Consider the following 27,576-nt stretch of genomic DNA (forward strand, 5'->3'; position numbering starts at 1 on the left):
GTATGATTTTATTTGGGTTTTTTCCTTTGAATTTTATATTTTCCATTTTTAGTTTTCTAAACTTGATGCTATATGTGTAAAAGCTTAAAATATTCTTAAGGTACATTTTACAATGTGTTTCTTCAGTTTTACTTGATTATAATTGGGTTCTACCTCACTTACAAACAATTATATGCAGGATGCGTTTTTTTTTTTTTTTTGCATTGTAAGATATTTGATCTTCTTGAAGTTTCAAAACAGCCTTAAATGTTTTTTTTCTTTTTTAAAGCTGCCACAAAACTCCACCCAAAAAATGATGCCCTGCTGGCCTTGGGGCTCTAACTATGAGTGACTTAGTTTTCTTATGCTTTGGGCCAGCTCTGGTTTCAGGGGAAAGATAGAGCACACACATTCAGTGAAAGGTTAGTTCAATCTGTTTGGAAATACTAATTCAAAATGACCACTTCTTTTTTGGCAAAAAGCACCTGCATCCTCCATGTGCCCTTCCAAAGTCAGCATCACTTAACAGACTTAATTATAATTGTCCCCTCTACACTACAGTCAATGTCAGCTGTGTCTTTTAATTCTCTAATCAGTGGTCGGCAGGACCGCTATCGCCGTCCCCATGCAGCTCTCCTCTCAATACAGACATCCCTAAACACACACAGGCTGGTTTTTGTCAAATGTTTTATTGAGTGTAGACATCTGGCCTACTGTAAAACATGCATTATCTGCAGGAGGGGGAGCAGAGCAGGTGGTATTGTCTCCACTGTCAGCTGTGTCAGCGCTGGCACCCGTGATGGAGATTAATGAAGTATCTGGAGAGTAATATGCTCCTTAAAATGCTGCTACGATTTGGAGGAGGCTGGGGGGGATCCCTGATGCTGATCTTAAATAGAGAATCTGTCACAGTTTACAGAACCTCTGCTTTGGCTCTCAACGTGGGGAACCAAAACTTAAGAAGAGGCACTTCAGTGCCAACAGACAGTTTTGACACCCCTTTGCTTTTCCCACTGTGTATGGCTCTAAAATAGATCTGAATGTTTATTTGTCCCGCATATCTACACACATTACCCAACGAATATTGGAAAAAACAGCCTTTAAGATAGATGTAGAAATTAATCAAGTGTTTCTTGCCCATTGCTGAGTATTTTGTCAAAGCACCTTTAGTGAGACTCAAGTCTTCGCTGGGCCGTCTCTATAAACTTGGTACACCTGGTTTGAGTATCTATCATTATTATCCGCAGATCCTTTCAAGCTCAGACACGTTTGGTTTAGTTTTTAAAACCCTTTTTAGATCATTTACCTAAGATGTTCACTTAGATTTAAGTCCAGCTCTGACTGGGCCACTCAAGGACATTCACTTTATAGTCTGAAACCATTCCTTTGTTATCTTGGCAGTGTCCGATGGTGGATTCTTGTGTTGACAGATGAATCGATGACAAAAGGTCTGAGCTTCAGGACTCACTGGAGAAGTCTTTCTTGAAGAACCTCTGTATATTTGTCAACCAGTTACTGCTGCCGAAAAAAGTTCCCTCATTTATCAATTTGTTCAGGCAGCCAGATCTTCAAACAGCATTTCTTTTTTATGTACAATGGTGCTGAAATGTCTTCATTTCCTTCTCCAGATTTGCGCCTTACTTGGTTTCTGCTCCAATATCCACTGTCGACTGTGAGAGCTCCTACAGACAAATGGATTACTTTTCAGATTCTGTTCAATCAACTGAATTTTACCACAGGCTTCTCAAGTTGAAGAAACATCTCAAGGAAAATCAGTGGAAATTAGATGCAGATCTCCATTTTGACTGTGACTTCAAAGGGTGTGAGTGCTTTCTTTCCTATTAAGCTCAAATATTACAATTTTTAGAAAATGTACAAAAATGTCTGACAATGTATTTCTATTTTATCTTTACAGGGCATTCTGAGTAGATTTATTTGAAAAGAAAACTTTACACACATTGGTTTCAGAATAAGTCTAAGGAAATGTGGAAAAAGTGAAGGCGTGTGAATACTTTCTGGTGGCACTGCATGTACAGGCCCCAAAAGGAAATGAAACATAAAATCAGTTGTGTAAACATTAATAATATTCTTCCTAAGTCACTTTTTCTTTGGTGCATTTGGTGCGTTGAATTTGAAAAAGATGATGTCTCCATCCTCAACCGTGTAGTTTCTTCCCTGCTGTCTGTATTTCCCAGCTGCCTGAAAGAAATTCAAAGAAGGACTAAATAAGATAAGAGCAAGCAGAAATAGTGTAAGTGTATAATATCATCACACTAACTACATTGACTATTTAACCTAATACACGATGCATTGTGGTATTAAACTCTGTTTGCCAGAGGCGCTTCCAGAAAGCTTTTAAAGCGGAGAACTGGCACACCAAAAAAAACATTTAAAAAAAAATCACAATCAACACACTGTGGAAAACAAAAAAATACGTGGGCACAAAAAAGGGTCAAACAAATAATAAATAAACGACTATCTGGCCAGACAGTTGGGTGGGCAGGAAAAATTTGTAGGGGTGGCCATTGCCCCCAAGCACACCCCTGGGTAACGCCACTGTCATTTATGTATATCAAACATGCAAACACACACACACACACACTGAATCACACACACAGAAATGCACGCATGTTTTGCGCGTGGGGGTGCCTGAATTCCCACTGAGCGAGTAATCCTCTCGTCTGCCCGTTTGAGCTTTATGTGCACAGGCACAAAATGTTAATAAGTCTTTGATTACAGCGATGTGAAACTTCTCAAGGAAACTAAATAAGTTCTAACATTTCTTTTGTATACTGTAAGTGTTTGTTCTCCTTCCCGGGCAAACTCAAAAATAATTGACTTGAAGTGCTAACACAGACAGGTTTATCCATTCTGGTTCTGCACGGTGCACAATTAATTAGAGGAATCAATGTCCCTTTAAAAGGCTCAGGAGACCATTTAATCCAAGCTCAATACCACCAGAAACACAGGATGGAGAGGCAGACAGGAAAAAAAAAAAAAAAAAATCAATGGCTATTTGTGATTCCTGAGTATGTATTAAACCCGACACATCTAACTGGTTCATTTGCACTTGAAAGCAGCCATCTGGAGCGGCAAGCTTGGCTTAAGCAGATATGATTACTAATAATGTGATATCCCCGTACTCTGGCCCTATTCATGCTGCCTATTCCCACAACTGGCATTAAATAGCATGGACCTTAATGCCACAGTCAGAGACGCTCCATGTTCTTCTGAGGCTCAAAAAGGGATTAAAGTGAGAGCAAGCAGTGAGGACCTGACACTCAGATCTCAACCCTGGATAACAATAGTGAAACCCCCCCAGAGACCAACACGAGTCACTCTCAGTTAGCAGCTTATTGGGGTGTGGACAATACACCGCCACTGCATTAAATAATAATAAAAAAAATAAATAAAAAAAAATATATATATAAAAAGAGGGCTTGAATACTAAAGAGGTTTAAATGTTTTTTAGTGCTTCCTTCCTCACTGGTCTCCATGGGCCTTTTGTGCCACCATAATTACATTAGCTGAGTCTGTAAGTGGGCACAAGGAGTCGATGCTGCTGATAAAGAGATCACGCCAGCATGGCTCACGGCTGCGGATCACGAGGTTTATGCTGAGCAAAGTTAGCCCCTTCTGCTTTCATTTAATGAAGTCACAATTTAACGGAAGTTTGTTTAATCAGGAAAAAAAAACAAAAAACATTTTGCTGGATTAATTTGTTAATTTCTTATTCTATACTTTCAGCTTGCAGAGTAGAAATTCATGCTCAATCTAGACAATAGAACCATTTGTACATTTTTTTGAAGAAACCGATGTATTTCATTAAAAAAAAAAAATCCCATGTCTTGTAGAATGATTACTAATCCTTTTGAGACTTAAGTACATAACAACCAGGATCTTCATTGTATTTAACCAGGTTTTTATGCATCAGTGGAAGAAAAGGGGATTTTTAATGTATATACCAAATAAAGGAGTGAAATGTGTATTTATAATTGTCTGCGAACCTGTCTAAACATCTGCAGTTTGGCCCAAACCATAGGAAACATTATGGTGATCTCGCCAGATGAAACTAAAATGGAACTGCTGAATACTTTTACATTTGAAAACTAACCTTACGCCTCGACTCTGTACACATTATTCTCATGGTGAAACATGGTGTAACGATTCAGATCAAAGCAAATTCAAGAGTAAGAACGGTCTAGTCAAAGCCCAGACCTGAATCCAACTGAGAGTTTGAGACTTAAAAGCTGATTTTCAGGTGGTCGCATTGGATTTTGCTTAGTGCTATAAGAGAAACCAGATTTTTATGAATTGAAAAAAAAAAAAAAAAAGACCAGTTGAAACTTCCTTCCACACCACAAGTATGCACTGGTCTATCAAATGAAATCCCAGTGTATTTTGTTGGTTATTGTGGTTGAAATGTGACCAACAAAAAATGTAATAATTCAGAAGGTGTGAAAATTTAGCAATGCACTGTATCTTATTGCATTTAACATGAGGCTGCACACAAACAGCTAACAGGTCAAAACAAAGGCGGATAGACATAACTAAGACATGCAAGTCATATTCCTGCGCTACCCATCCATGAAGCAGTCCTTGTTTGAGGAATTTTACACTTTATTTAACTTGCCACTTTACATCACTGTCACACGCCTACAGTGGGGACTTGGCGCGGGAGAGCTCTGAGCTAACGGCGCGCCGTACAGATCTGATAAACGCCTGGCGAGCTGAAGAAGTGCTTCCTCTGAGCATCTGTGCCAAGTCAAAAGCAAGAGCTGCCATCAGCCAGTTAGAACACATTGTGATAAAGATATGCACAGCTGGAGCACAATGGCAGTGTTTAGACCCAGAATCAGCTGGCTTGTCACTGGTGGTGCCTGAGTGTGTGCAGTAATTTCTTCCCCCGAGTAAAGGTGAAGAGGAGTTTTCAGTCGGAGCTGCGTGGCAACTGTCAGCTCCACTGATCACAGGAGACTTTCCCCTCTTCTCCTCCGGCACACTAACTGCTCACCTTGACAGCGCTCTCGCTGCCTTCTTCTTTAAAATCCTGGAATTTCATTACTTCTGCCATAATGAAGCCCCTCTCGAAGTCCGTGTGGATCTTCCCCGCAGCCTGTGGAGCCTTAGTTCCTTTCTGTCACAGAAGAAGAAGAGGAGAGGACAAATGAATTGTTTTGGAGAAGATGGATTACAGCATGCGAGCGACATGGTGTTTGATAGGGTGATAGCAGCGTAATGACTCCAGGGGTGTTTTTCAGTTGCTGGGTATTCTTGCCTCTGTCCAGATTTCTGGATAGCTTTCCACTCGGCTGTGGCCTGCTAGGGCAGCCTGGACACCGATAAGAACCCGGCGCTGCTATCAATGCCTTCTGACTCTCATTCCTTAGCTGTATTGATTTCTGTCCAAGCAATCTTGCCTCATTGTGGGTCGCTGCTCAGCTCTCTGGTCATGACAGCACTGGGACCCAGTGTTGCAGTGAGAGGCTAAGGTGGTGTAGACCTTACTCTATCAGGTCAGACTATTGTGACACACCAGAGTTTGGAAATTCAAAATCACGTTTAGCCTGAAAAGATATCACAGCATGTTAGATAGGTTTCTACGAACTGCTGCTTGACTTCAGAAATCTTCAGATATCCTGTAGGTGTCTGGTGGACTCGGTTCGATTGAGGACCGAAATGGCGACATGTGTTACATTTTCAGCTGGTGGAATTTGCTTTCACACTGCACTCTGTCAAGTGAACCAGACCCTTTGAGAAACCGATTCACTGCCTCGCCTGTGGTGGCGCTGCACCAAGAACCACTAAAGGAACTGACAGAAAGATCTCTGAAGAATACGTGAGCACAGCTTCCTTTTTCACAAAATATAAACAATAACGGAGTGGCGTCAAATTTTAGTGATTGTAGGATTTCTCTTTTGAGTCTGTTAAAAGACAAAAGCCATTTCTCCAGCTAGCGCTAGACTCTTGTATTTGTTTTGGTCGTATTTATCCAGAATGCCCTACACTGTAGTCTGCTTCCTGCTTTTGGAGAGCTCTCTGGTCAGCTTGGCATTTACATATACCTTCAAAGCACTCCAGAATTCACTTCAAAAAATCAAGACCTAGGTTTTAGGTTTACCAGAACCTCGATTTCTTTGTTCTGAATCAGAGTTTGATTGTGTATTTACACCTCCCCAAACAAACTAAACTTTCTAGGCAAACAAACCAGAGTTTCAGGGCTAAAAATAACAGTCATCATAGCGAGGCTTTTGTGTCCATATGGATGGATTAAAGTGTCAGTGTCTCTTTGAGTGCATACCTGTATTAGTATAGTCAGTGGGCTTGTGCTGTGTGGTTCTGCAGATTAGTTTGCTACAGTTTTAAAAGTCAAGAGTTACAGCTGGGATGTTCTCTTTTGTAGTGGGTATGGGTATGATGGGCAAGATTCATCATCATGAACATAAATGTAACCTAAAACCTAGTATAGGTTCAGAAGAGGCTGTTTATGTTTGTTCCTGCTCAGAGTGAAGCTCTGGACAAACTTCATTCTGGGAAGTTCACACAAACCGTAGGAGAACTTCACGTGGGGTACGACTCAAAACAACCTGGTCCAGTTTTTGGCTCGGATGGAAGCTTGGTTCTGAGGTTCTCATAAACAAAAACAAATTTATGATTTGGTTCATAATTATTCCATATTATTCATAATTTTCCTGGGTGAGGCATTGAAGGTTATGATAATCATTTCCCATGATTTGGGATGCTATGTAGCAGGATGCTATGTTTTACTTTCTGGTAGTTGTTGTGAAGTGTAACTGTGGCAACAAGCACCTCAAAGCTTGTGCTGAGCTCAAATAATACCTGAACCACAACCCCATATCCCAGAAGGGTTGAAAAGGAAGCTTAATGGAAATTTAAAGAGGAATGGCAAAAGCAAACGAGATGGATCAGAAAGTGCTTTTCAACAACGGATGTGAGCCATGACGTTACAGGGGAATATTGTCTCTGCTGCCCAAATATAGAGCTGTCAGCATGTTATGACAGCCATGAGACGGTCATAACATGACAATAGCTTCTTCTGTCAGAGGTGTCTTCAGATTCGTTGCAAGACTGACTGCTGCTGGAGAGCCTTCCTGCCCACATCATCACCATGTACAATGACTTAAAATACTTGGAGGATAAAAGTTACAATAAAATGCAGTTTTCCTATGGGATAAATGAGGTATTTTTGAATGAATTATCACATCATACAACCTATGAGTACAAGGGAGCCCTAAAGTTACTCAATTAAAATTCCTCTGTGGCACCAGACAATTTCACAGATGTACAACTTTATGCAAATACTTTTTAAGTAAACAAACTGTTTACTTAGTGCTGTTCTGCACCTTTAAGGTGTTTTTCATGTTCATTTATTCAGTTCTCGGGATAACAACACAGTCACATATTTCTCAGTTTATTACATTTCTTATTTAATTTTATGATAATTAATTATAGATTATTTTAATAATTAGGCAATTAAATTACCAACTTCAGATACAGTAGCATAACAATAAGATGGTCATAAAATCAAATTATTTTTGAGAAACCAGAATAATATTTCGACAGGGTAACTTTGACTAAATAACGTCAGCTGGCTGAGAGAGCAGAAACTCTCTTAAGCTAAAAACTAAGGACCAAAAGGTCGCCTCATGCTACAGAGTCCAATTTGAGACATTTTTTGTATAGGTCGAATTGTTTTGTAAAAATTCTCTGAACCACTTTAAGACAAAAGTGCTGAATGATGAAATGTGCAATTTATATGCACAGAAATGATGTGCGGAAATGACAAATGAGGCAAATAAGTGACGTGGCCGCCGTGCATCATCGTGACTCCTGTCTGTCGAGCCGCTTCGCAGCGCCGTGCTCAGGGGCTGTTGAGCGGTTTTAATTATGTATATAATCAGGTTGGGGTCAACATATTTCATGCCACAAGACTGATGCGTATTTAATGACTCTAATACATTACCATCTATTTGCAATCTCACTGACAGAGTACTTGTGTGTTTAACTACCATTAATCAGCATCAAGGTTTGTCTATGTGGAGGAAAAAAAAAATAGATTAAGGGTTTGAATTTTTTTTTTTTTTTTTCATCTAGTGCTTTACAGGAGAGCCACATTGTCCTAGTTAAGAGCTATGCAGAGCAGGCTGATAGATAATGGTCACCTCGAGGCTGCCTAATAAAGCATGTTAAAGAACTTAGGAACATGACATTGCTGAGTGTAGTTTTTACAATGCAAGATGTATTGGCTTAATATAGTTACTCACTGATGCTTACCTGACTAAATGCCCCTCACACACAAATCGAGGCTGGCTGTAATCACTTACACAGAGGAGACACAAGCCTGTTTTTTAAGGATACCTTTGAAGCATTCAGGTGCTTTTATTGTAAATAGCAAGAACATCAGTCATCATGATATAAATCCGGTGATGTCATCCGACTGAGACATAACAAGTTCTTCGTGAGAAAACAGGAAGTGAGCTCACTTTCACCCCAGGCCTGAGCACAGTTTCAGACTCTTCAGTAAATAACATGTACAAGAGACAAAGAATCCCGAGACGAGACGGAAAGACTGACCTGTTCAACCAGAGGAATTTAATGAAACACGGAGAACAGTTTGTTGTGTTTTTTATAAGCACATTGTGTTCAAATTCAAAATCTAATGAAACAAAAACTATTAAAAGCATCCCGTAATAAAACTATTAAAAGCATCCGTAATTTAAAGGATTATTTAAAGCAGGGGTCCCCAAACTTTTTCCTGCGAGGGCCACATAGCTGTTCCTTTCTCTGGTTGGGGGCTGGTCTTAGTTTTTGGAGAAAGAAACCTTAGAAAATTCTTGTCGGGGGAGGGGCTGTTCTGTCTTTGAAACTGTCGAGCGGGGCGGACCCCTGATTTAAAGGATAATTTAAATAATCCTTTAAATTGTCTTAAAGGATTTTGTGTTCCAAGTGTTCAGAGGGATTTAATTTGATTTACTCTAAACTTTATTTTCAAAATCAAAACCGTAAAATGAACCCACTTTAGTTCTGGTTTTGTATTGATAATAAAGAGAGAATTTCTTGAGCTTGCTGTCATCTTATAGCGATAGCTAGTTTATTATTTGCACTAAATTGGATTAAATGTCCTTATAGCATTGAATTGTCTTCAAATGAACCAAATTGATTAAAACTGGATCTGAGATTTTATATCTACAATATGCATGTCATGCAATCCTAGCTTCTATGTAATTAGAATGAACTGGACTGGACTTTTGAGAATTAATAAACAAAAATTGAAACTGAACTGAACAATATTTATGGATTAATACATTTTTTTATCCATTTTTTAAATACATTTTTCCTCATTTTGGAGAAAAGTACTGGCATTTTCACTGCAAAAATAAATGTGCTCTTTCACATTTTGTCATGTTGCAACAAGAAACTTCCAAGTATCTTACTGGGATTTAGAAGTGGAAAGAAAAAATAAAATAGTAAAAATCTGATTAAGTCAAGTATTTTACCTTACCTTAATACCACTAAGTAGAATACTGTGTAATTAAATGCCTTCATAAATAACAAGAGCTTATCTTTAAAGCCAGTTTTAGGAAATATAGAGAGCATGGAAGAAGGTTCTCTGGCTCTCAGTGGTGGAAAGTTAACAGTGTATCAGCGTGAACACACAATCTCTCCAGTGAAACGGTGGTGGCAGCTTAATTCTGAGGGGACGCTTTTCTTCAGCAGGGACAGGAAAGCTGGACAGGGCTGACTGGAAGGTGGATGTAGAAAAATACTGGGGAACCCTGAAGAAAATCCGTTAGAGGCAGCAAAAGACTTGAGATCAGTCCCAAGGTTCACATTATGCATGTACGACTTTGTTCTATCTAATATCAAGAAAATTCATTAAGGTTTGTGGTTGTAGCTCAACATTTTTATTTTAAAATTTCAAGAGATCTTTTTTTTTCTTAACATTTCATAAAAGTTTTTTTTCTTGTTCTGTAGTCTGTTTTCACAGGGATTTTAAGTGGCAGTTTGCTTCATGGTTATTATAGTGAAGAGAGGTTATTAATGGGCCGAGAGAAAAAAAGTGCAAATGAAACAAACAGTGTTTTTAAACTTTTAGTTGAAAATGTGAATAAACAACGCAAACTTTGCTCGAGTTTAAAATTAAAATTCAAGAAGGATTTTGTAATCTAAAAATGTTAAAACAAAGAATTTGCTGAGGCCTATTTGGAGATGGTAAAAATGGCAGCACAAGAAAAACTGAAATTCAGAAAAAAAAACTATTTTGATCTTCTTGTGACAATTTCTTTGTGCAATAATGCAAGAACTTTTTCACAGTGTGCATTCTTCTTTAAATGGATTAAATTCATTCTGCACTGCAAAACTGTGATTCAAAACAGCTTGAATAATACATGACACTTAACCCATTTTGTTTTCCATTTAAATTTTAAAATGCAACCTTTTTAAATCTGCACATCCATCCACTTTAAGAAAAGAAAAAAAAAAGAGAGAAAACGCACAATACCAACATGCAAAGCCGACATCTGTATTGATGTAAATCCTGTGATCCCATTGCACAGAGCTCTTGGCGGGCAGGGCTCTGTAAACTGAGACACACACGGAGGAGGAGCCCCCGGCAAAGCCCACAAACAGTCGGATGAAAAGCGACATCAATTTTGGCACAGACACCCTCCGTCACACAGATTAGGCAGGCACAATGGACGGCCTCCTTATCTCCAGCGGCAGGAGGAGGGCAGGCAGATCTGCACAGGATGGAAACATTCTCACGGACGTAATGGGCAAAATCAATTGTTGTCCTCCTCAATCAATGTGGGCCCCCACTTTCACCGTTCAGCAGCTCACCAGTAATTGAAGTTATCCTCAGCCTGTAATGACTAGCTAAAGCACGACCATGACAAAGTTGGAAGTGTGTGATATCAGCGAGGGTGCCAGCAGGGTGGAACGAAAGGATGCGGTGTGTGTTCACGCGGCGCTGCGGCCGGCTCTCACCCGGATGGTCCAGGCACGGACCTCGTCTGGGCCAGTGGTGAAGAAGTACTCCAGCTGCAGGGCCGCGTAGCCCGCCTTGATGATCTTGCTCAGGGCACTGGTGGAGAGAAACTTCAGTGTGAATCAAAGGGTCTGAATCGTTTTGTTGTACTTTGCTGACACCTGGGAAAAGTTCCCGTCAGCGGCAAGGCGCCGTTTTCATTCCAATACAAACTCATTAAGTGAGCAAGATGGGTCACTTCATTTCACATGAGACATTCAACTCTCCAATGGTTTGCATGATTAATTAGAATGCTTGTAGTCCCATTTAACATTTTTAAGAATTCAACTCGACGCCTCGGTCTTTGCTGAGAAAAAAAAAAAAAAGAAAAAGAAAAAAAAAATGTCTCTGCTGTCACAATTTTTCTCTCCATAGAGGTTTTCAGACGAGAACAATAAACCCAAAATGCACCAAGTTATAATTATACCTACAGATGACAGATGACAGTTAAAAACTTAATTTGGAGGAAAACCCTTTGACTGAGTTGTTCAGTAAGAAGAGGGATCCTTTGCTTTATAATGGTAATTACTCTGCCATTTATTATTCTATCAGCACATGCAATTAAAGGAGTGCATGGAGGACACAGCTGATAATAAAGTGTGGGGAGACTGAATGCTAATTAACCTCTGCGTCTTGTGCTCTTTGCAGCACTTCTGTCTCTCCTCTTCGCTCATGTCCTGCAGTCGACTCTCCAGGTTGCCGCTGAAGGGGATGACCAAGGCTCCGGGGTCGTGACTGTCCACCCACTCCTTGATTTTCACCAACCTGATGGAGAAACGGCAAACCAAGGCAGATTTGATTGAGAAGGGGGTATTTGTTGTGGCCTTGGAAATCCATATTCATGAGAGCAGCAGAGAATATGAATGTCTTTCTTGGAGAGATTAAAATGGATTTGTTTGAATGGAGACAGTGACGTAAACAAAGCAGTAAGATTTTTTTTAAGGCTTATGGTTAGCATACCAGAAGTGAATAAACTTATTATTAGTGTTTATATTAACTGTTACTTTATGTACAAAGAAAATTGTTGAAATTTTATTTGATACATTTTCTGTACCTGTAGATATAAAACAGCATGTAATAATATTGCCTTATAAGCCAGTATTTCTTAGATCTACACCTGGATTTTTTTGTCAGCATTACTGAATCTGAATTGCTACAAGGTTGTAATTTATACTTAAGCTCAAAGTTTATCTTAGGGAGAAGTGAAATAATATTCACTATTCACGTCTAAATATTTCTGATTCATACAGAGAACTAAAAAATGTCTTCATTTGGTTTTAAAACATATTGATTTTGTGACAATAAATTCATTTTAATAACTAACAATGGAAACAACTCACGATGAAAAAAAACAACTTAGCCTGTAATTTTAATAAATTTAGCATTACATTTTTTCCATTATCCTTTTTCTGACTTTCTTTGTAAGAGCCCAGCTGGCACTTCAAATATAAATAAGCTGTTTTGTATTTTTTTTTTTTTTTTTACTAATAAACCAACAATTTAATTAGTTTTCTACGACTAGCTGACCTGGACCATAATGGTGCATATATGTAAATAAAGGCTGGGCTTTAGTCAGTCTTAGCTGGAAATACAGGTGCATCACAAAAAATTAGAAAATCATAAAAAAGTCCATTTATTTTGGTAATTCGACTTAAAGAAAAAGGTGAAACTCGTACATATCTATTACATATCTATGTAATATTTGTGTTCATGTTATGCTTACAGGTAATGACAACTCAAACATCGGTCTCTTACAAAATTAAAACTGTCCATAAAATCAATAGAAAGATGCTGAAAAATGCTGTTTTGGCCATTCAATGACCTACAAAATCATGAATTTTGGGTTTTACTTCGAAATAATTATAAGCAAAAAATAAGCAAGAGAAAAAAATATTGAATTATTTTGCCATTTAACAGATCTATTTAACATATGAATTTCACTCTGAGTTGAAGTAATAAAATAAAATGCCTAAGTGGGAATTCTTGTTCAATATTGTGACTATGGATGCTGTGCAAAGGGAACACACAGCAGGTAATGTAGCAAATCTAAACTATTTATTTGCTCTTTGACAGTTTTAAATCTCCTTAAACTACTGGCACCAACTTGTAAACATGTTTCTTAAAATAGGGATAATTACCGTTTTATCATCTTGTACACTAATGGTAATGTTGCCAAGATGTGAGTGGTTTTAGACTAGTATTTTTGATTAAACAAACAATTGTGGAATAAATAAAATTGTTTCATTGTGAGATTGTCTCAAGCCTCATCTGTAGCGGGTCCGTGTGCCTTAAAGGTAACTTTTTAGTGGAGTTGTTGCAACCAATTTTATTAAAATAGCGTTTTTAAACTTAAGTTCCCAATTCTTATCACACTGCTCCCGCCACAAAGAGAAGACGCTCAAGTGTCACGTCATTCCCAGGCCCCATCTCCAAATTCAGAGTCAAAACTGAACGCACCACAAATGTGACCTGATAAAGAAACAATCTGCATTCACACTGCAGACACAAAGGATCTCAGTCTGTGCATTCATGTTGTCTTACATCAGACTATTTCATTGCTGAAATGTGACACGCATCACAGTTTAGTGCTGATAGAAGTGGGGAGCATTTCCATGGAGTACAAATAATGAACCAAACAAGCATGGCAGCCGCCATGTTGGTGGAGGTTGTCAGAATTGTGTCTGCTACACTCTGGACCTTGTTGCACCGTAATTTCTTTGCTACGTATGACGTCAAAACTTTTTTTTATCACTTCAGGACCGTCAGAGGTTCACACTGGAGTTTGATTGACATTTAATTTATGCAGCAACTGTGCAAAATCTCAGCTTTGACTGGACATGCAGTCTGGATGTGGTCTTAGCCATGTGTTGTTCTAGCAGACAAATGTATGTTGATCTTAATAAGTCTGGAAAATGCTACAAGAAAACAGTTACTGACCTAAACCCACTCTGAAAACACAGTCAGAGCAATAACGAAACAGCTTAAAACAGCTGGAACTGTGACAAGCAAGACTTGGCAAGAAAAAAAAAAAAGTTGATCTTCCTGATATGTGGAGAGAAGATGATGGGATGAGAGAAACACAAAAATTGGCACGCGTACATAAGGGGTGCAATTTAATGGTTGAGGGTGCTGTATGCTTATCAGAAAAGTCAATGTAGCCAAACAAATGGCAGGTAAAAAAAACCCCTTGAAATTCAGCCAAAAAGGAGTTTAAAAGAAGAACATTTCCAGAGATAACATAAAACCCAGATCTTCAGTTGTTATGCCAGTGTTTTACTATGGGGGACATTTAATTTACCTGCTGGGTGTTAAATAAACATTTTTCCTGGAGCCTGGAGAGAAAAGAACAAATAACCACTAAGTGTTTCCTTACTTTTAAATGTCTTTGTCACTTTTTTTTTTTTTTTTTGTCTCCCTCTTCCAGCGGGACACCTGACATTGCAGGACAAAGATATCCTCACACTTAATGGCAACCCTCAGTCAGAACAATACAAGGGGGTTAGGGCAATTATGAGATTAGCTCCACAAGCTCCGAGGCTGGGATTGGACGGATAGCAAAGAGCAGCATCGCACAAATCCATTTTCACACGTCGGCCCCGGATTGATTCTGAGGGGGGCCCTGTTATTATGTGTAATCCTGGTTTCCTGTTTAAAGGCCCCATAAGGAATCAAAGACTGGGAGGAACCCGGAGCGCCTCAATATCAGATCCGTACCAATAACAATGTCCCCGGCGTTATCGGCCGCAGCACCAGATCACCGCTTCTACCTAATGATTATCAATATACAACATATGACAGGGTAACACACACACAAGGACGGCGCCGTTTGCTTTGACTGAATGCTGTTTAAGTGTCAGTTTGTTTCTCAGTTTACATGCACAGCTATTAAGAGCCATAACCTAATATTTCCCTTTTCTTTCTGCATTTTGAATAAAGGTGGCAACCAGAGTCTCGCAGGAAAATAAGAAAAAGCCAAAAAGCCTCAAAACACAGGAGACGGAGGGGCGCTCCATGAGGGGGGAAAAATCCAATCTGAGATAATAACAGCTGTAGTTTGTCACTTTTAGCGGCACAGCTGTCTATTTGGTGGCACGTTATTTGCATTCCTCAGGTATTGCGTTCTCTACAGGCGGCTTGAATAATGATTCACAAATCACTCTCTCCACACCAGTCAAGGGCTGTGATCCTTTGAATAGACCATTGTACCTGGGACTGTAATTGGTGAAGACTTTGACAGAGCCGAGCCGAGCCGGCCGGGTAACAAAGAGGCTATTGGTGGAGGGCTGAGGGATGATTTTAATAATGTGAAGCCGAGACGGAGAATGTGAGCCGCAAATGAGCACCGGGGGTCTCTGGGTCCTTGCACTGACTGACATAGGAGCAGACAAACACCTAGCCATGAGGGAACATGAAACACCCCCTTGCCTCAACTCCAGAAACAAAGCGCTGTCAATTAAGAGCTTTGATGCACCGTCAACACGGAGCCCGAAACCAATTCTGTCAGCATCTCCAGCATGTTCTGGTCTTATTTTCCTCCGTGTATTTATGTGGCTTCCAATTACTTATGTGGATGTTCAAATGTGATGCAATATTTACGTAAACTTTGCTTCAGTTCATCTTTCATGTCTTTCTTGAGCAGATTTACAATCTAATTTCATCCCTTTTAGTTAGATTTGATAAAATCCAACAATAAAAAGATTTGAACAACCCGTTCCCTTAGTTAGATTCACTTTTGAAAGCTTTTACAACTCTGAAGAAAGACTGTTTGAGTGCAAGTGTCTCTTGTCAGTCTCCCATTATGTCCCAATGCAGAGTGCCATCTCTCACTGCTCTGCTAATAGACGGATTCAGCACTTTCTGGTCCTGATATCCCCCTCTGAACAAATGATGCCTGAAATTTTTATTCTCTTTATAATGGAACTTCAATGGCCTCGGCTGCAAATCAAGTGGAAATTTTTGCATATCAAGTGAGAAAAATTAAATGTTAACCACGTTTTAATGCGATTAAGGGTGACAGGGACATTATTTCTGCTAATCATTCAGCAGCATGAACGCTTCAAACAAGGCAAAGGCGCGGGCCATGTTTGCTGCTTTTCACTCACAGATCACAGAGAAACTGCTATCACTTACAGTCTGATCAAACTTTTCCAGAATGCATGGTTTTTCTTTAAATGAATAAAACAGGTCAACATGAAAACATTGTGTTTATCTTGCGGTGCCTTGCACAAACACTCATACAACTAAATGTTTCCACACACTTTTGTTGAAAGAGCAACAAATTATAACATATAACTACAAAGGAGAAGAAAAAAAATCTATCTGTTTTAATCTCCCCATTAGTCTGATACCCCTAAATGTAATCTAGTAATCTTAATAATAAATGGAGCTGTTCTGTGAAGATCTTAGAGGTTTATGAGGAACAAAGAGCCTCATTAAGACCGATTCACACAGCAAACGCGATGGAGAACTGATGTAACTCTGGAGGAGCTACAGAGATTCACAGCTCGGGTGGAAGAGCAATTATTAGTTGTGCAATTTATTGTTTAAGAAATAGAGTGGTAAGAAGAAAGTTGTTGTTGAAAAAAATACACAAGAAGTCCCATATGCATACCCGAGTCATGTAGCGGGAACGGCAAACATGTGGAAGAAATAGTTCTGGTCAAACAGAGATTAAAACCACTATGTGGAAAGCTAACTCTGCACATATCCACTGTGAAGCATGGTGGTGGCAACATCATGCTGAGGGAAGGGTTTCCTTCAGGAGGGACAGAAACAATTCTCAGAATTAATGGTAAAATGAAGAGACCTAAGAGCAGGAGAGTACTGGAAGAAAACCTGTTGCAACCTGCAAAGAACTTGAGACTTTTCATGCAGGACAAAAACAGGCAGTCAGAGCTACAGTGGTAAAAATTGAATGGTCCAGTCAAAGTCTGGACTACTGTGTTCAGATACACTGTGCATATAATATGACTGACATAACACACAAAAGCCCTGAGGAAGCCGAATACAAATGCCCACCACACTTTTGAGATTTTCATCTGTAAGAAAACCATTTGTAATTTTCTTTAAAATTTTGACATTTCGTCACATAAAATCCCCTCAAAAAACAAATATAAATTCGTGGTTGTAATGTGGGAAAAGATTACAACCACAATGTGTAAAAGTTCAAGGGAAACTAATATATATATATATTTTTTGCGAGGCTCTGTCTATCAACACAAACGGTTTTTGATTCAATGCTTGTTTCATTTACAGTGCTCCCGTTTTAAAACATCACATTGCAAATAATAATGAGGGGAAAAAAAAAAAGAAAAAACCCAAAAAACAATTGAACCATCCACAACAGATTGCCTCTGAATAGTGACGTCCCACAGGGGGCCACCCTCTGGAGCTTATTTGTCCTTTTTTGTGTGAGAATCGTGAGGGGGGATAATTCCTGTCTTTCTGTATGCCCGGGGCTTTCCTCGGCTTTGTCCCAGCTTTGATCTGCTTAAACGGCCTGGGAGGGGGAAAACAATGGCCTCCTCTTTTTAAAAGCACAGGGACAGCTCTACCTGAGACAATGACCTGCGTCTGGACGCAGGTAGACTTTATTAACGAGACGCACCACTTAAGCCAGTGAGAGGTGGGTCACCTCCTCCCGTTTGGGTTCTCCTTTCAGATGCAACTGAACGGTGAAAAGCTGAAAGATTAACCCGCTCCACGCCTACAGGTAAAAGGCTCCAGCACCTGAAACCGAGCTGTTTCACACATGAACCGAAAGTCCTCTACGCTCTGCTGGTCACAGTTTGGCAAAGATGAGTCATTTATGATGTTAGGATGCTGCAGCACACGATCCCCCTCCTCTTCTTCTTCTGTTTAGGAAGACAGAAATGAGAGGTATGAGCTCATGGTGGCTTTTGAGGCTAGGAAGTCAGAATCTCTGTGGGATGCTTTTCATCCTCCCAGTGGTGAGCTCCTGAGCGACAAGAGTGCAGACGCTCTCTACTCCCTGTGGCCATCGCTGCACAGAAAAAAAAACATTACACATCAGCCTCTGAGAAACACACACACACACACACACGCCCACGCACCCACACACTTTATTCCCAATATTATCAACTTCTTATAGCCTTCAAAGCAATCGCAGACAGGAGGAAACAGAACGCAGTGGACGCACAATGGGAGCAGCTTTAATTAAGAGCATCGTATCGCTAACAAACCTTGAGGGTGTGCTGGTAACAAGCTTTTTAAAGTAACTTTATTTTCTTTGATATTTTGCACCCATTAAATCTCCCAACTTTAAAAATCTACGCACACTGTGAACGCTTAACAAACCACCGGTCTCAGTTTTCGGTCCTCAAAATGGTTGTCGAGGCGACGTTTTTCAGAGCCGGATCAGTGTTTAGGGGTATTTACGAGTGAGCGAGGATAAGGAGAGGGCAAACATTATGAATTCAAACCCGAAAGAGTACAATCTGCATCGCCAAAATTTTTCTCTATATGGGGTATCCATGCTGTCATTTATGGCGGTTGACTGGGCGAGAGAAAATAAGGGGGCTGGGGGTAGAGAGGGGGGAGTCATCAAGATGTGACAATTGTGACAAGAGCAGGCAAAGTGTAGCTCCGACGAACACCACACAGATTTCTCCATCTCGTCTCCTTTTTTTTTCCTTCTTCAGGATGACAGCTTAATGTCTACCACATGCAATATTTATTCTCATCGTGTGTCAGACTGTCTAGCTGTCCCAGGGAGTACAAAGAATGCCACTTATTAGAATAAAAGCCGAAGGAAGGTAATCAAGGACATATGTAGCATCAGCCCATCACGGCCCCCCTCCTTACAGTCCAACATCTTATTTTTTTCCCCCTCCACCATTCATAACAGTTCAATAATAATCCTGATAATAAGCTTTCAGGAGCTCTATGTGGCAACACTAAATTCATTTATTTGTCTCATTAAGGCGACCGAGGCTGCAGGAGACTCTCTGTGGCAGGCCTGTTTGCTCTTAACTTTATCAGAAAAAAAAAAAAAACATAAAATGTGAAGCACCGTGCAACAAAGCAGGAGCAATGGGAATCTATCATTAGGCAAAGTTGACTCTCGCAGACATTTCTTTTGTCTGTAAAATGTCAAAGCTTAGGCTTTACAGGTGAGTGACTCCCAGGGTGCCTTCAAAAGAGTTTCAGGATGCCACCCTGCTGCACGGGTGTCTAAATGCATTATGAGCTGCAGGGGACCCGCTACGTCTCCCTTAACGTTTGGGTCTGAATAAATGGGAAGGAGTCACATTGTCTGTTGACTTTTTAAAAAAAAAATTTGTAACAAACTGATTTCTTTCACAGTCAGAAACAGCAAATACAGAAATCTGAATGTCACATTTAAGCTCTTCCTAATACAGAGCTGCTTATTTAAAAACAAAAATCATAAACGTTTCATCATGTAACCCCCTCAAAAGTACGAGCTTAAAAACTTACGGATATATTTCGATGTTCAGGTGATCAACTAATAATTTACAGACTAAACTGTCTCTTGAAAAATTCAAGCTTCATCAGTTTCATATTTCTGACAGTTGTAACTCTGATGCACACACTCTAGTGCAGCAGTTGGTGCTGATCCATCTGCAGCTGAAAGATGAACAGGATATATTGAGCATTGAGGTTATTTACAGCCTGGAGAATTGACCATTTCATCATAGAGAGAATAAAACCATGGAAAAACACACTCTTACCTCACGGCAACATATTCTCTACACTCTTCATGAGCCATATAGTGGCGCCCTTTAGGATCAGGGTGGCAAGCCACAAAACTGTCCATTGAAAAGAATAGATCAGTTACAGTGTGCATGAAAATGTTCAGCCTCTCCTCATGTATGTCTTGTTTGCTTCCAAAGGTCAAAGTTTTCCTTAAAAACGACTCAAACAAAGATTTGCTTTCCGGTCCTTTCAGAAATTCAGATTGCATTTTTGTTGCTGCTCCTAAAACACTGTTTCATGCATCAGTTTATGCTAATCATGAGATGGAGGAGTTCTAGAATATCTGCTTAGTTTTTTAATTATTTTTGATTGGGTCGGGAGTTGTAATATGTCACAGGTTAAATAAAATGTAGAATTTGCAAAATAAGAACGTCTGAAGAGACATACCTCAAAAGACTTGCAGCTGTAAATGCAGCAAATGTGGTTTGAAATGTGATTCCAGTTTTTATTCTACGAATCGGCCTTAACCAAATTACCAACACTGATATAAGAAGTTAAGAATAAAATGAATGGGGAAGAAAATTGGTGAAGGGCTGAAAAACAAGATCCTTGTTAAGTTGTCTGTTGTGCACTGACACAATAGTTTGTCCCTTGAGCTGTTTCATGTTTGAATGATTTATAAACATGTTTGAATGATTTATAAATCAGTATTAATTAGCACCTCAAATAATGAATGTCTTTTAAAAATAGTGAAGAAGTGCACTGAACAATAATAATAAGTAAAAGTTTAGAGAAAAACATTGACAGACCTTTAGAAAGCATTTAGAAGAACTGATTAAGACCACGAAGTCAGGCTGTTTGGAAACAAAACAATAAATTCACGAGTTGAGACCTTTGCACATTGCATAATGAGATAATTTGCTTTCAGAGTCAATTTCAAATGATTCAGATTTAGCTAATTCTACAGCATTTAATTAAGCTTTAAGAAGGTCCAAAATTGCACATCTTATTTTATTTCTTCAGCGCTTTGAAGAACAAATAATAAAATAAATGTGAACATGATTTATCTCATGAAAAGATTTCTGTAAATAAACATGAAAGCAACAAAGTATAGACTTAAATCTGTTGCTTTAAACCGATCACCTCTTCTGGCAGGCTGCTGCTGCACACAGTGCTTCCTTCACTGTAATTGTTCAAGCTCCTCCTACAGGCCGACCCGAGTATCAGATCCAAGCAAGGCAGAGTCATTACTGCATATTTTCACTGTACTGGTCTTTAAGGTTAATTATATTATGCCAACTGCTAACAAACGCAATCCAGTCATTTAAAAAAAAAAAAAAGTGCTTCAATCCTTTGTCTCTACTGCGACTTTAAATCAAAGTCAAATTATTTCTAATGTCATTTTTTGAAAACATTTTATATTTCAAGATTAAAAAGAGGCTTTGTAAGAAATTAGTTATATTGTATTTACTAGCTAATCAGCGGCATGTAAAAGGGCATTTTTGTGAATTATTTTCAACTATGCGTTAGTGTCCAAGGAGTATTTTCACCAGCAGGATGGCAAAGAGCGCTGTTAGGAAAATTGCATTTTTATGTATGGAAAGATTTTACCTTTCAAATGACTAATAAGTACGTATTAATGAAGCTGTAAGCACATTATAATAATTAATAGAAAGTTATAATGCATTATTTAGTGAGTGAGAAAGGTTCAAAATAGCAACTGCCTCACCAAATAGTGAGTCTGCATCAGTGTATGAACAGAATCCTGAAACTGCTTGACACCTGCTGTTTAGAAAAAACTGTTTTTCTGTTATTTTTTTTTTTGTCACACTTAAATGTTTCAGATTGTTAAACTAACTTTAACACCAGGCGAAGATAACCCGGAGCAATACAGTCTCCTAATCATGACTGAATTTAATGGAAGAGCCAATCTATCCAAGCCAACCTGGCTTTATGTGGAAAAAGTTATGCTTTGCCCCTCCTTGTTAAATCATGAATTAACTGTGATGAATCACGTTTCTTTGCGCTCAGTTTCACTTGCCACAGACCAGCCTGTTTGATGACCTAATTAAACAACCAAAAAAGTACCTAAAAAGGTGTTTTCTAGCTGCATGTAATAAATAAAAAAAAACAATACATCATGTTTCAGTTCAAGATGAGAAACAAAGACACTGACTTTTCTAAAAGGTCTTAAGGCTTTGTGACTCCAGTTATTCATAAACAGTAAAATACGGAACAGCGGGGAACTGTGGAGTGTCCAGTCTATCAAAAATACTCCAAAAGTGAAACAAGCACTAATCCAAGAGTTACAACAGGTTCCCACAACAGCATCTAAAGCAATGCAGACCTCACCTGCTTCAGTTTAGGTCAGTATTCAGGATTCAACAATATGAAAGTACTGGGGGAAAAAATGGCATCCATGAGAAAGTTCCCAGGAAAAAAACCCTGTCAACCAAAAATAACATGGACACCTGGCTCATAGTTATAGAAAAACACGTTGATGATCCTCAAGACTTTTAGTGAAAATGTTCTTTCTAACTGCAAGACAAAAAGTTCTGTGAGATTTCATTTCATCTGGAGTAAAACTAACAGCAGTTCAGAAAAATAACATGGTGGTGGTGTGATGACTGGAGCTACTTCACTTTTTCAGAACCTGAAAAATTGTCTGCAGCGATGGAACCGTAAAGTCTGCTGCTGTGAAAAGGAAGATATCCAGCCATCAGTTCTTGACCTTAAGTTCAAGTGAACTTGGGGGCTGCAGCAAGTTAGGTTCTCGAGTGGCCTAGTCAAAGGCTGGATAAATTGGTAGAGACAGTGTAGCACGATCTCTACCAGGATGTTCATGCTCAAAGCTCTCACATTGTCGCTGAATTAAAACAAATCTACCAAAATCCCTCCACGCTGAGTTCAACCAGTTATTAGGCTTAGAGGTTAATTAAGCTTACATATAAAGAAAAGTTGCTATATGTTGGATTTTCCCTCTAATAAATAATTTTAAATTCATGTATTGACTGAGGTAATTTTTTTTTAATCAATAAAATTGAATGAGACTAAAAAGCATAAAAGGATTAAATCATTTGGAGTTAATGCTTGTCTAAACAACAATCGGTTCCTCTCAGTCTGCAGAGTTTGACCCACATATTTCACATGCTGCAGTTTGTTTGTTGTTGAACACATTTATGTAAAGAAATAAAATACCTGCCTATTATTTTTCCTGGAGTGGCGATTAGTGTCACCATTCCTTTTCATCCTTCTCTTCTGCAACTTGACAGCATGCTGTGTTTAACTCTGGCTATGTTAATATGGTTAAGTGAGGAAATGCATAAGCCGCACATTTTTAAAATCAACTTTCTGCTTGGCGTACATCGTCAAGCATTTCCAGGTCAAAAAGTTTGAGCGGAAGAGAAGTCATGAGTGATTGGTGTGAAAGTGTGCTTCTGAGTCTTTCACCAAGTTAAATCTAAAGTTATTAAAAGAATGACTCAAGTCCGAGTCATGGGACTGGAGTCCGCACCTCTGTCTACTCATTTTCCATCTTTTTCAACGTCTTGATTTAAAGATGAATATAATTCAGTCACAAGATGAGTTACACCATGACTGAATAATCATGGGGAAATGAACATAAAAATATTTGTGTTTGATTAAAGAATGACAGAGCGGATGAGAAGCTGTGGTATGTGACTCTTGTGGCTTTGTGGCATAATAAGATTCATATTTAATTCAACACAGACAGAGTGGCAAATGCTATTCACAAAATACATTAACACATAAGTTTGGAGCAAAGTAAGAAGTGGTAAACTAAAGAACGAATTACGTATGCGTTTCTTCTGCTACACACACATAAAGAGTGGCATATAGACATTGAGGGAAAAAAAAAACAGAGCTGGACTAAGAGTTAATAAAAGCTCCTCGTGATGGTACCCTGCAGTTCTTCCACTCACCGGGAGAAACCACTCGGCAGAGGCACTCACAGACAGGTCACGCTTGCTGGTTTCCTTAAAGGTCAACTCATCTACTTAAGAGGCTCCAATTTACTTTAATGCACATTGTCCAAAAGAAGAAAAAAATAAAAGCAGAAAGAAAAGGAAATGACAAGAAAGAAAAACATCACAGCATATAGCTGGAATATTCTCAAGCGTGTCCTTTTCTCTCCCAACTACGGCTGCTCTTTGTTCTCAGCGGATGATTGGATAAATATCTGATTTCAAAAGGAATGAGGACTGATAAAAATGGTCGTATGGTTGTAAAATAAACAATGTCTTAGATGATGGGCCAGAGTGCAGCCGCCACATCATCAGCAGTGCTCTAATGACCTTCTCTACAAAACAAACTTCAGTAAGCGCAGCAGAGAAACAGTCTTCCAGACAGCTTACCAACAGTGGGGGAAAGAGGAGAAGGCCTCTTGACAGAGTCTCTTGTAGATGCCATTCCCTATCACGCAATGCCTCTCAGTCATAAACACATGACAAATACAGCCTTAATCATTTTTTACGAGCGGGGATGTGCAGGGGGCAGCGCATGTCTGGAGGGGAGAGGGGAGCGGTGATCAGCAGGCGGCCCCCTCTGCACAGAGGAGAGGGCTGTGTGGTAAAGTCTCCTCTGGAACATCACTCGGCCAGCGCGCCTTTGATCTCCGCACCGCAATTACGCCAGCATCCAAATGAGCGTGGAGTCGCCTCTGAAACAGACTTCAAACATGCGCATGTACGCATTCTCATACACATGAACTGTATAGGATTGGAGCCATGTGCTCCTCTCAACAGTAAATGATGTTCTGTCTCCAGCAGAGAACCTGAGGATGAAAGGAGGCCTTGCTCCTCGTCTGATCCCTCCATTAATGATGGTTTGCTAAAGCTAATACTGTGTATTCTTGTCTAAACAAGGGCAGCTTGGTCTGTGGTTCCCATACTCCAAACGAGATGATCTAACTCGGTTCTTGCGGCACAAGTCGTTAAATAGGCAAATGTGTGCACTAAGACATGGCTAAAAGGTCAGTGGATGCGACGACACGGGCAAAACCGATGTTTTCTAGGGTATGTTGCTAAAATTGACCCAGATCTCTCTGGGAAGCATGCACTCAAAGACGCACTTCAAATGAAAACAGCTCTTGGAGAAGGACGGGAACCTGTTGGAATGGCCTGTATGGGCGTCCCAAAAAGTCACCGATAAAATTTGCCTAATTCTACGATCTGCCGTCTTTTCCTCGGCACATTAAAGCTGAGATTGTAATTTGTCTTGCTGTTTGCTTTGAATAGTCCTTAACCGTATCATCATCTCAACTGCGGCGGTGGAAAAACACGGGAGCATGGCGACAGCCAAATGGCAGTCTGGCGTCTCTGCAGCAGACTAGCTGCCATTAGGGCTGAGAGCAGCATTTATTGTACAATTAGGGCCAGCGAGATCTACCTGTAATCATCTCCATACAGGTGTGAGCTCCTCTCTGGACAAGGGAAGTGACTCATCACTTGTCAAACATCAACACTTTGATGTCAGCATTGTTCATCGCATAGCCCTCGGGGAAGTGCTACTGTGTGCCTGTTTAAAGCGCTGAAAGATTTATGGTGTTTTACACCTTTAAAAAAAAAAGAAAAGAAAGCACACACATGCAAAATAATAAAAAAAAAACTATTTTCGCTCTGACGACGGATGTTCGTCTTGTCATGAATCATTTGATTTATGAGCTCTTCCTCCTCCCCCTTTCTGACAGTTTTACATTTGTGACAGGAACATTTGAACAAACAGTCATAGATAAACAACTTCTCTCGTGTTACAACGCTGTCAAGCAAAACTCCCAAAATACATTTTTCATCCATTTGTAAACCTGACACAACAAGCCTGGAGGCCTGTTGAAAAAGTGTAATAATCCACACAGTCGGTTCTGTGGACAAAACAGCTGTTGTCTAGGAAGGTAGCCATCCAAACTCACACTAAACTTTTAGGATTATAACTTTTGCAATGTCCTATATAAGCCTGGCAAGATGACTGATCACTTTTGGTGAAATAAAGTTATTATTTTATTATTGACTTTGTTTTTGTGACACTGCAGAAGTTTTACAGGATTGCTCTTTGTGATATCCAAAATGCCTCAAAACCTTTTGGAGAAATCTAATGAAAGTTTTTTCCAAGATTCCATTCTACTTTTGTCAAGATCAAGAAAGGCTTCCTATACATCTGGTGGCTATGTTTTCTAAACCCCTGAATGCTTTTGAGAGTTCCTGCGTAAGTTTTCTGTGAAAGCATCTTGGTGCGGACTATGAGGAGGATCTCCATCAAACTCTCAAATCTTTAATCAGCACAAGCTTGTTTTGTTCCAGTTGGAGAAGCGTGATAACAATCCACATTTTAATACTGTAGATGCTTGAGAGGAAACCCTCTCTGAACTATAAGAAGACACAAGCTGAAGATTACTGCTTTTGCAGCATACCACAAAAGTTTTACAAGATTCCAAATAACTTTTTGAGAGAGCTCATAAACATTAATTATGTGATATTAAACATCTTTGCAAGATTCTCAAAGATACTCAAGAAACACTTCCAAGAAACAAAGAAAGAGCTATTGTCGTCATTTCTTTTTAGCTTCAACAGCTATTGTTATTTAAGGGGCGTGTAAACAACTAGAACATGAACAAATGATTAGATGCAAAAGAATACCGTGCATTTTTCCCAACGTATGCAATCGAAATGCTCGTTATTTCTTCTGCATAAGAAGCACAGTGATAAAAACAGTTTTACATCTAAGAGTGAGTTGCACACTGCAGATTAAATAGTTTATTGTACTGTACTGTTGTGAGTTATTTAAAGATGTCCCATTTTTATTTCCACTCCAGTTTACTTGCTTTTTTTTTTCCTAAACACTAAAAGTTTGCTCATGTTTGTAGCAACTACAGCAAACCTGGATACAACCGAAGCTCAATTGTGTAAACTTGGTTCTATTTTGAATTAAAATGAAACAAACCAGCAATACATGGGCTGATTTTAGATTGTCAAGTAACGATGTCACAAATATGTCACTAATATGGAATAAACACCAGCTAAACTTGGCTCCAGTTTTAAGTGCTGGTTGCAAAAAATCTTTAGGATTTTTGCTATTTTGCTGTCTAAAGTACTATTGGAGGTAAAATAAAATTGATAGCAGCTGATAAATCAAGCTGGGTATTTGCTGGGCTTCTCTCTCATTGCTTGTCAACTTAAGTTTTAAAACAATTACCCCATAAAAAGTGATGGCTGATGCTCCTTTAGTAACCACTACACGACTGTGCATGTTTAATTGACTAAATATTTTTCCAAATAAATAAATTATGCCAATTTTCTCAGGCTCTTCTTAAGGCGGATCCCTGCAAGCATTTCCCATTACTGTTTTTTTTCTGTACTTGTACTGGCTTCTTTCGTACAGTCAGAGTTAAGTAGGTGCTCCATGTTACATGAACAGCCTGCAGTTCATTAATGGCCCATGGGCATGGTCAGACGTGTGAGTAGAGCAAGCAGAAACACAGCCGCTGCCATTTTTTTCAAACTTGCAACAGCAGAGAAGAGAGAGACAAAAAAATCGTCCGCAGCTACCAGAAAATGTAACCATTGGTGCAACGATGAGAAACGTCTGTGTCATTTGCACGGACTTTTCTGTACGAACGACAAGATGTTTGTCGAAGTAGCAGAAAGAACGGCAATCCAGGGAAATAACAGCAAATCATGCTAAAAAAAATAGCAACAGCACAGACTCTATGGCCTTCATAGATCACTCTTCTTCTGTTGTCTCAAAAAAAATAATGACATGCATTAGCTATAATGCAATTATGAATAACAACACTAGGTGTAGGACATTTGTAGGTGTGGCCTAAAGTCTCCACCTCCAGGAGGAGTTCCCGTCCTACAGGT

General features: G+C 39.3%; 1 protein-coding gene across 1 annotated transcript in view; it reads right to left on the bottom strand.

Annotated features, from left to right (window-relative positions):
• Positions 1-649: 649 nt before the first annotated feature.
• The window catches only part of LOC103134303 (obg-like ATPase 1), a 52,466-nt gene continuing 25,539 nt past the window's right edge, over positions 650-27,576 (bottom strand). Inside the window, exons 8-11 of the mRNA XM_007546486.2 lie at positions 11,651-11,791; positions 10,987-11,083; positions 4,994-5,116; positions 650-2,178 (exon numbers count right to left, since the gene is read on the bottom strand). Coding sequence (XP_007546548.1) covers positions 2,077-2,178; positions 4,994-5,116; positions 10,987-11,083; positions 11,651-11,791 — 463 coding nt within the window. The 3' untranslated portion in view covers positions 650-2,076. The remainder of the gene's footprint in view (positions 2,179-4,993; positions 5,117-10,986; positions 11,084-11,650; positions 11,792-27,576) is intronic.

This window comes from Poecilia formosa, unplaced genomic scaffold, assembly GCF_000485575.1.
Source record: "Poecilia formosa unplaced genomic scaffold, Poecilia_formosa-5.1.2 Scaffold16, whole genome shotgun sequence".
Classification (NCBI taxonomy): Eukaryota; Metazoa; Chordata; class Actinopteri; order Cyprinodontiformes; family Poeciliidae; genus Poecilia; species Poecilia formosa.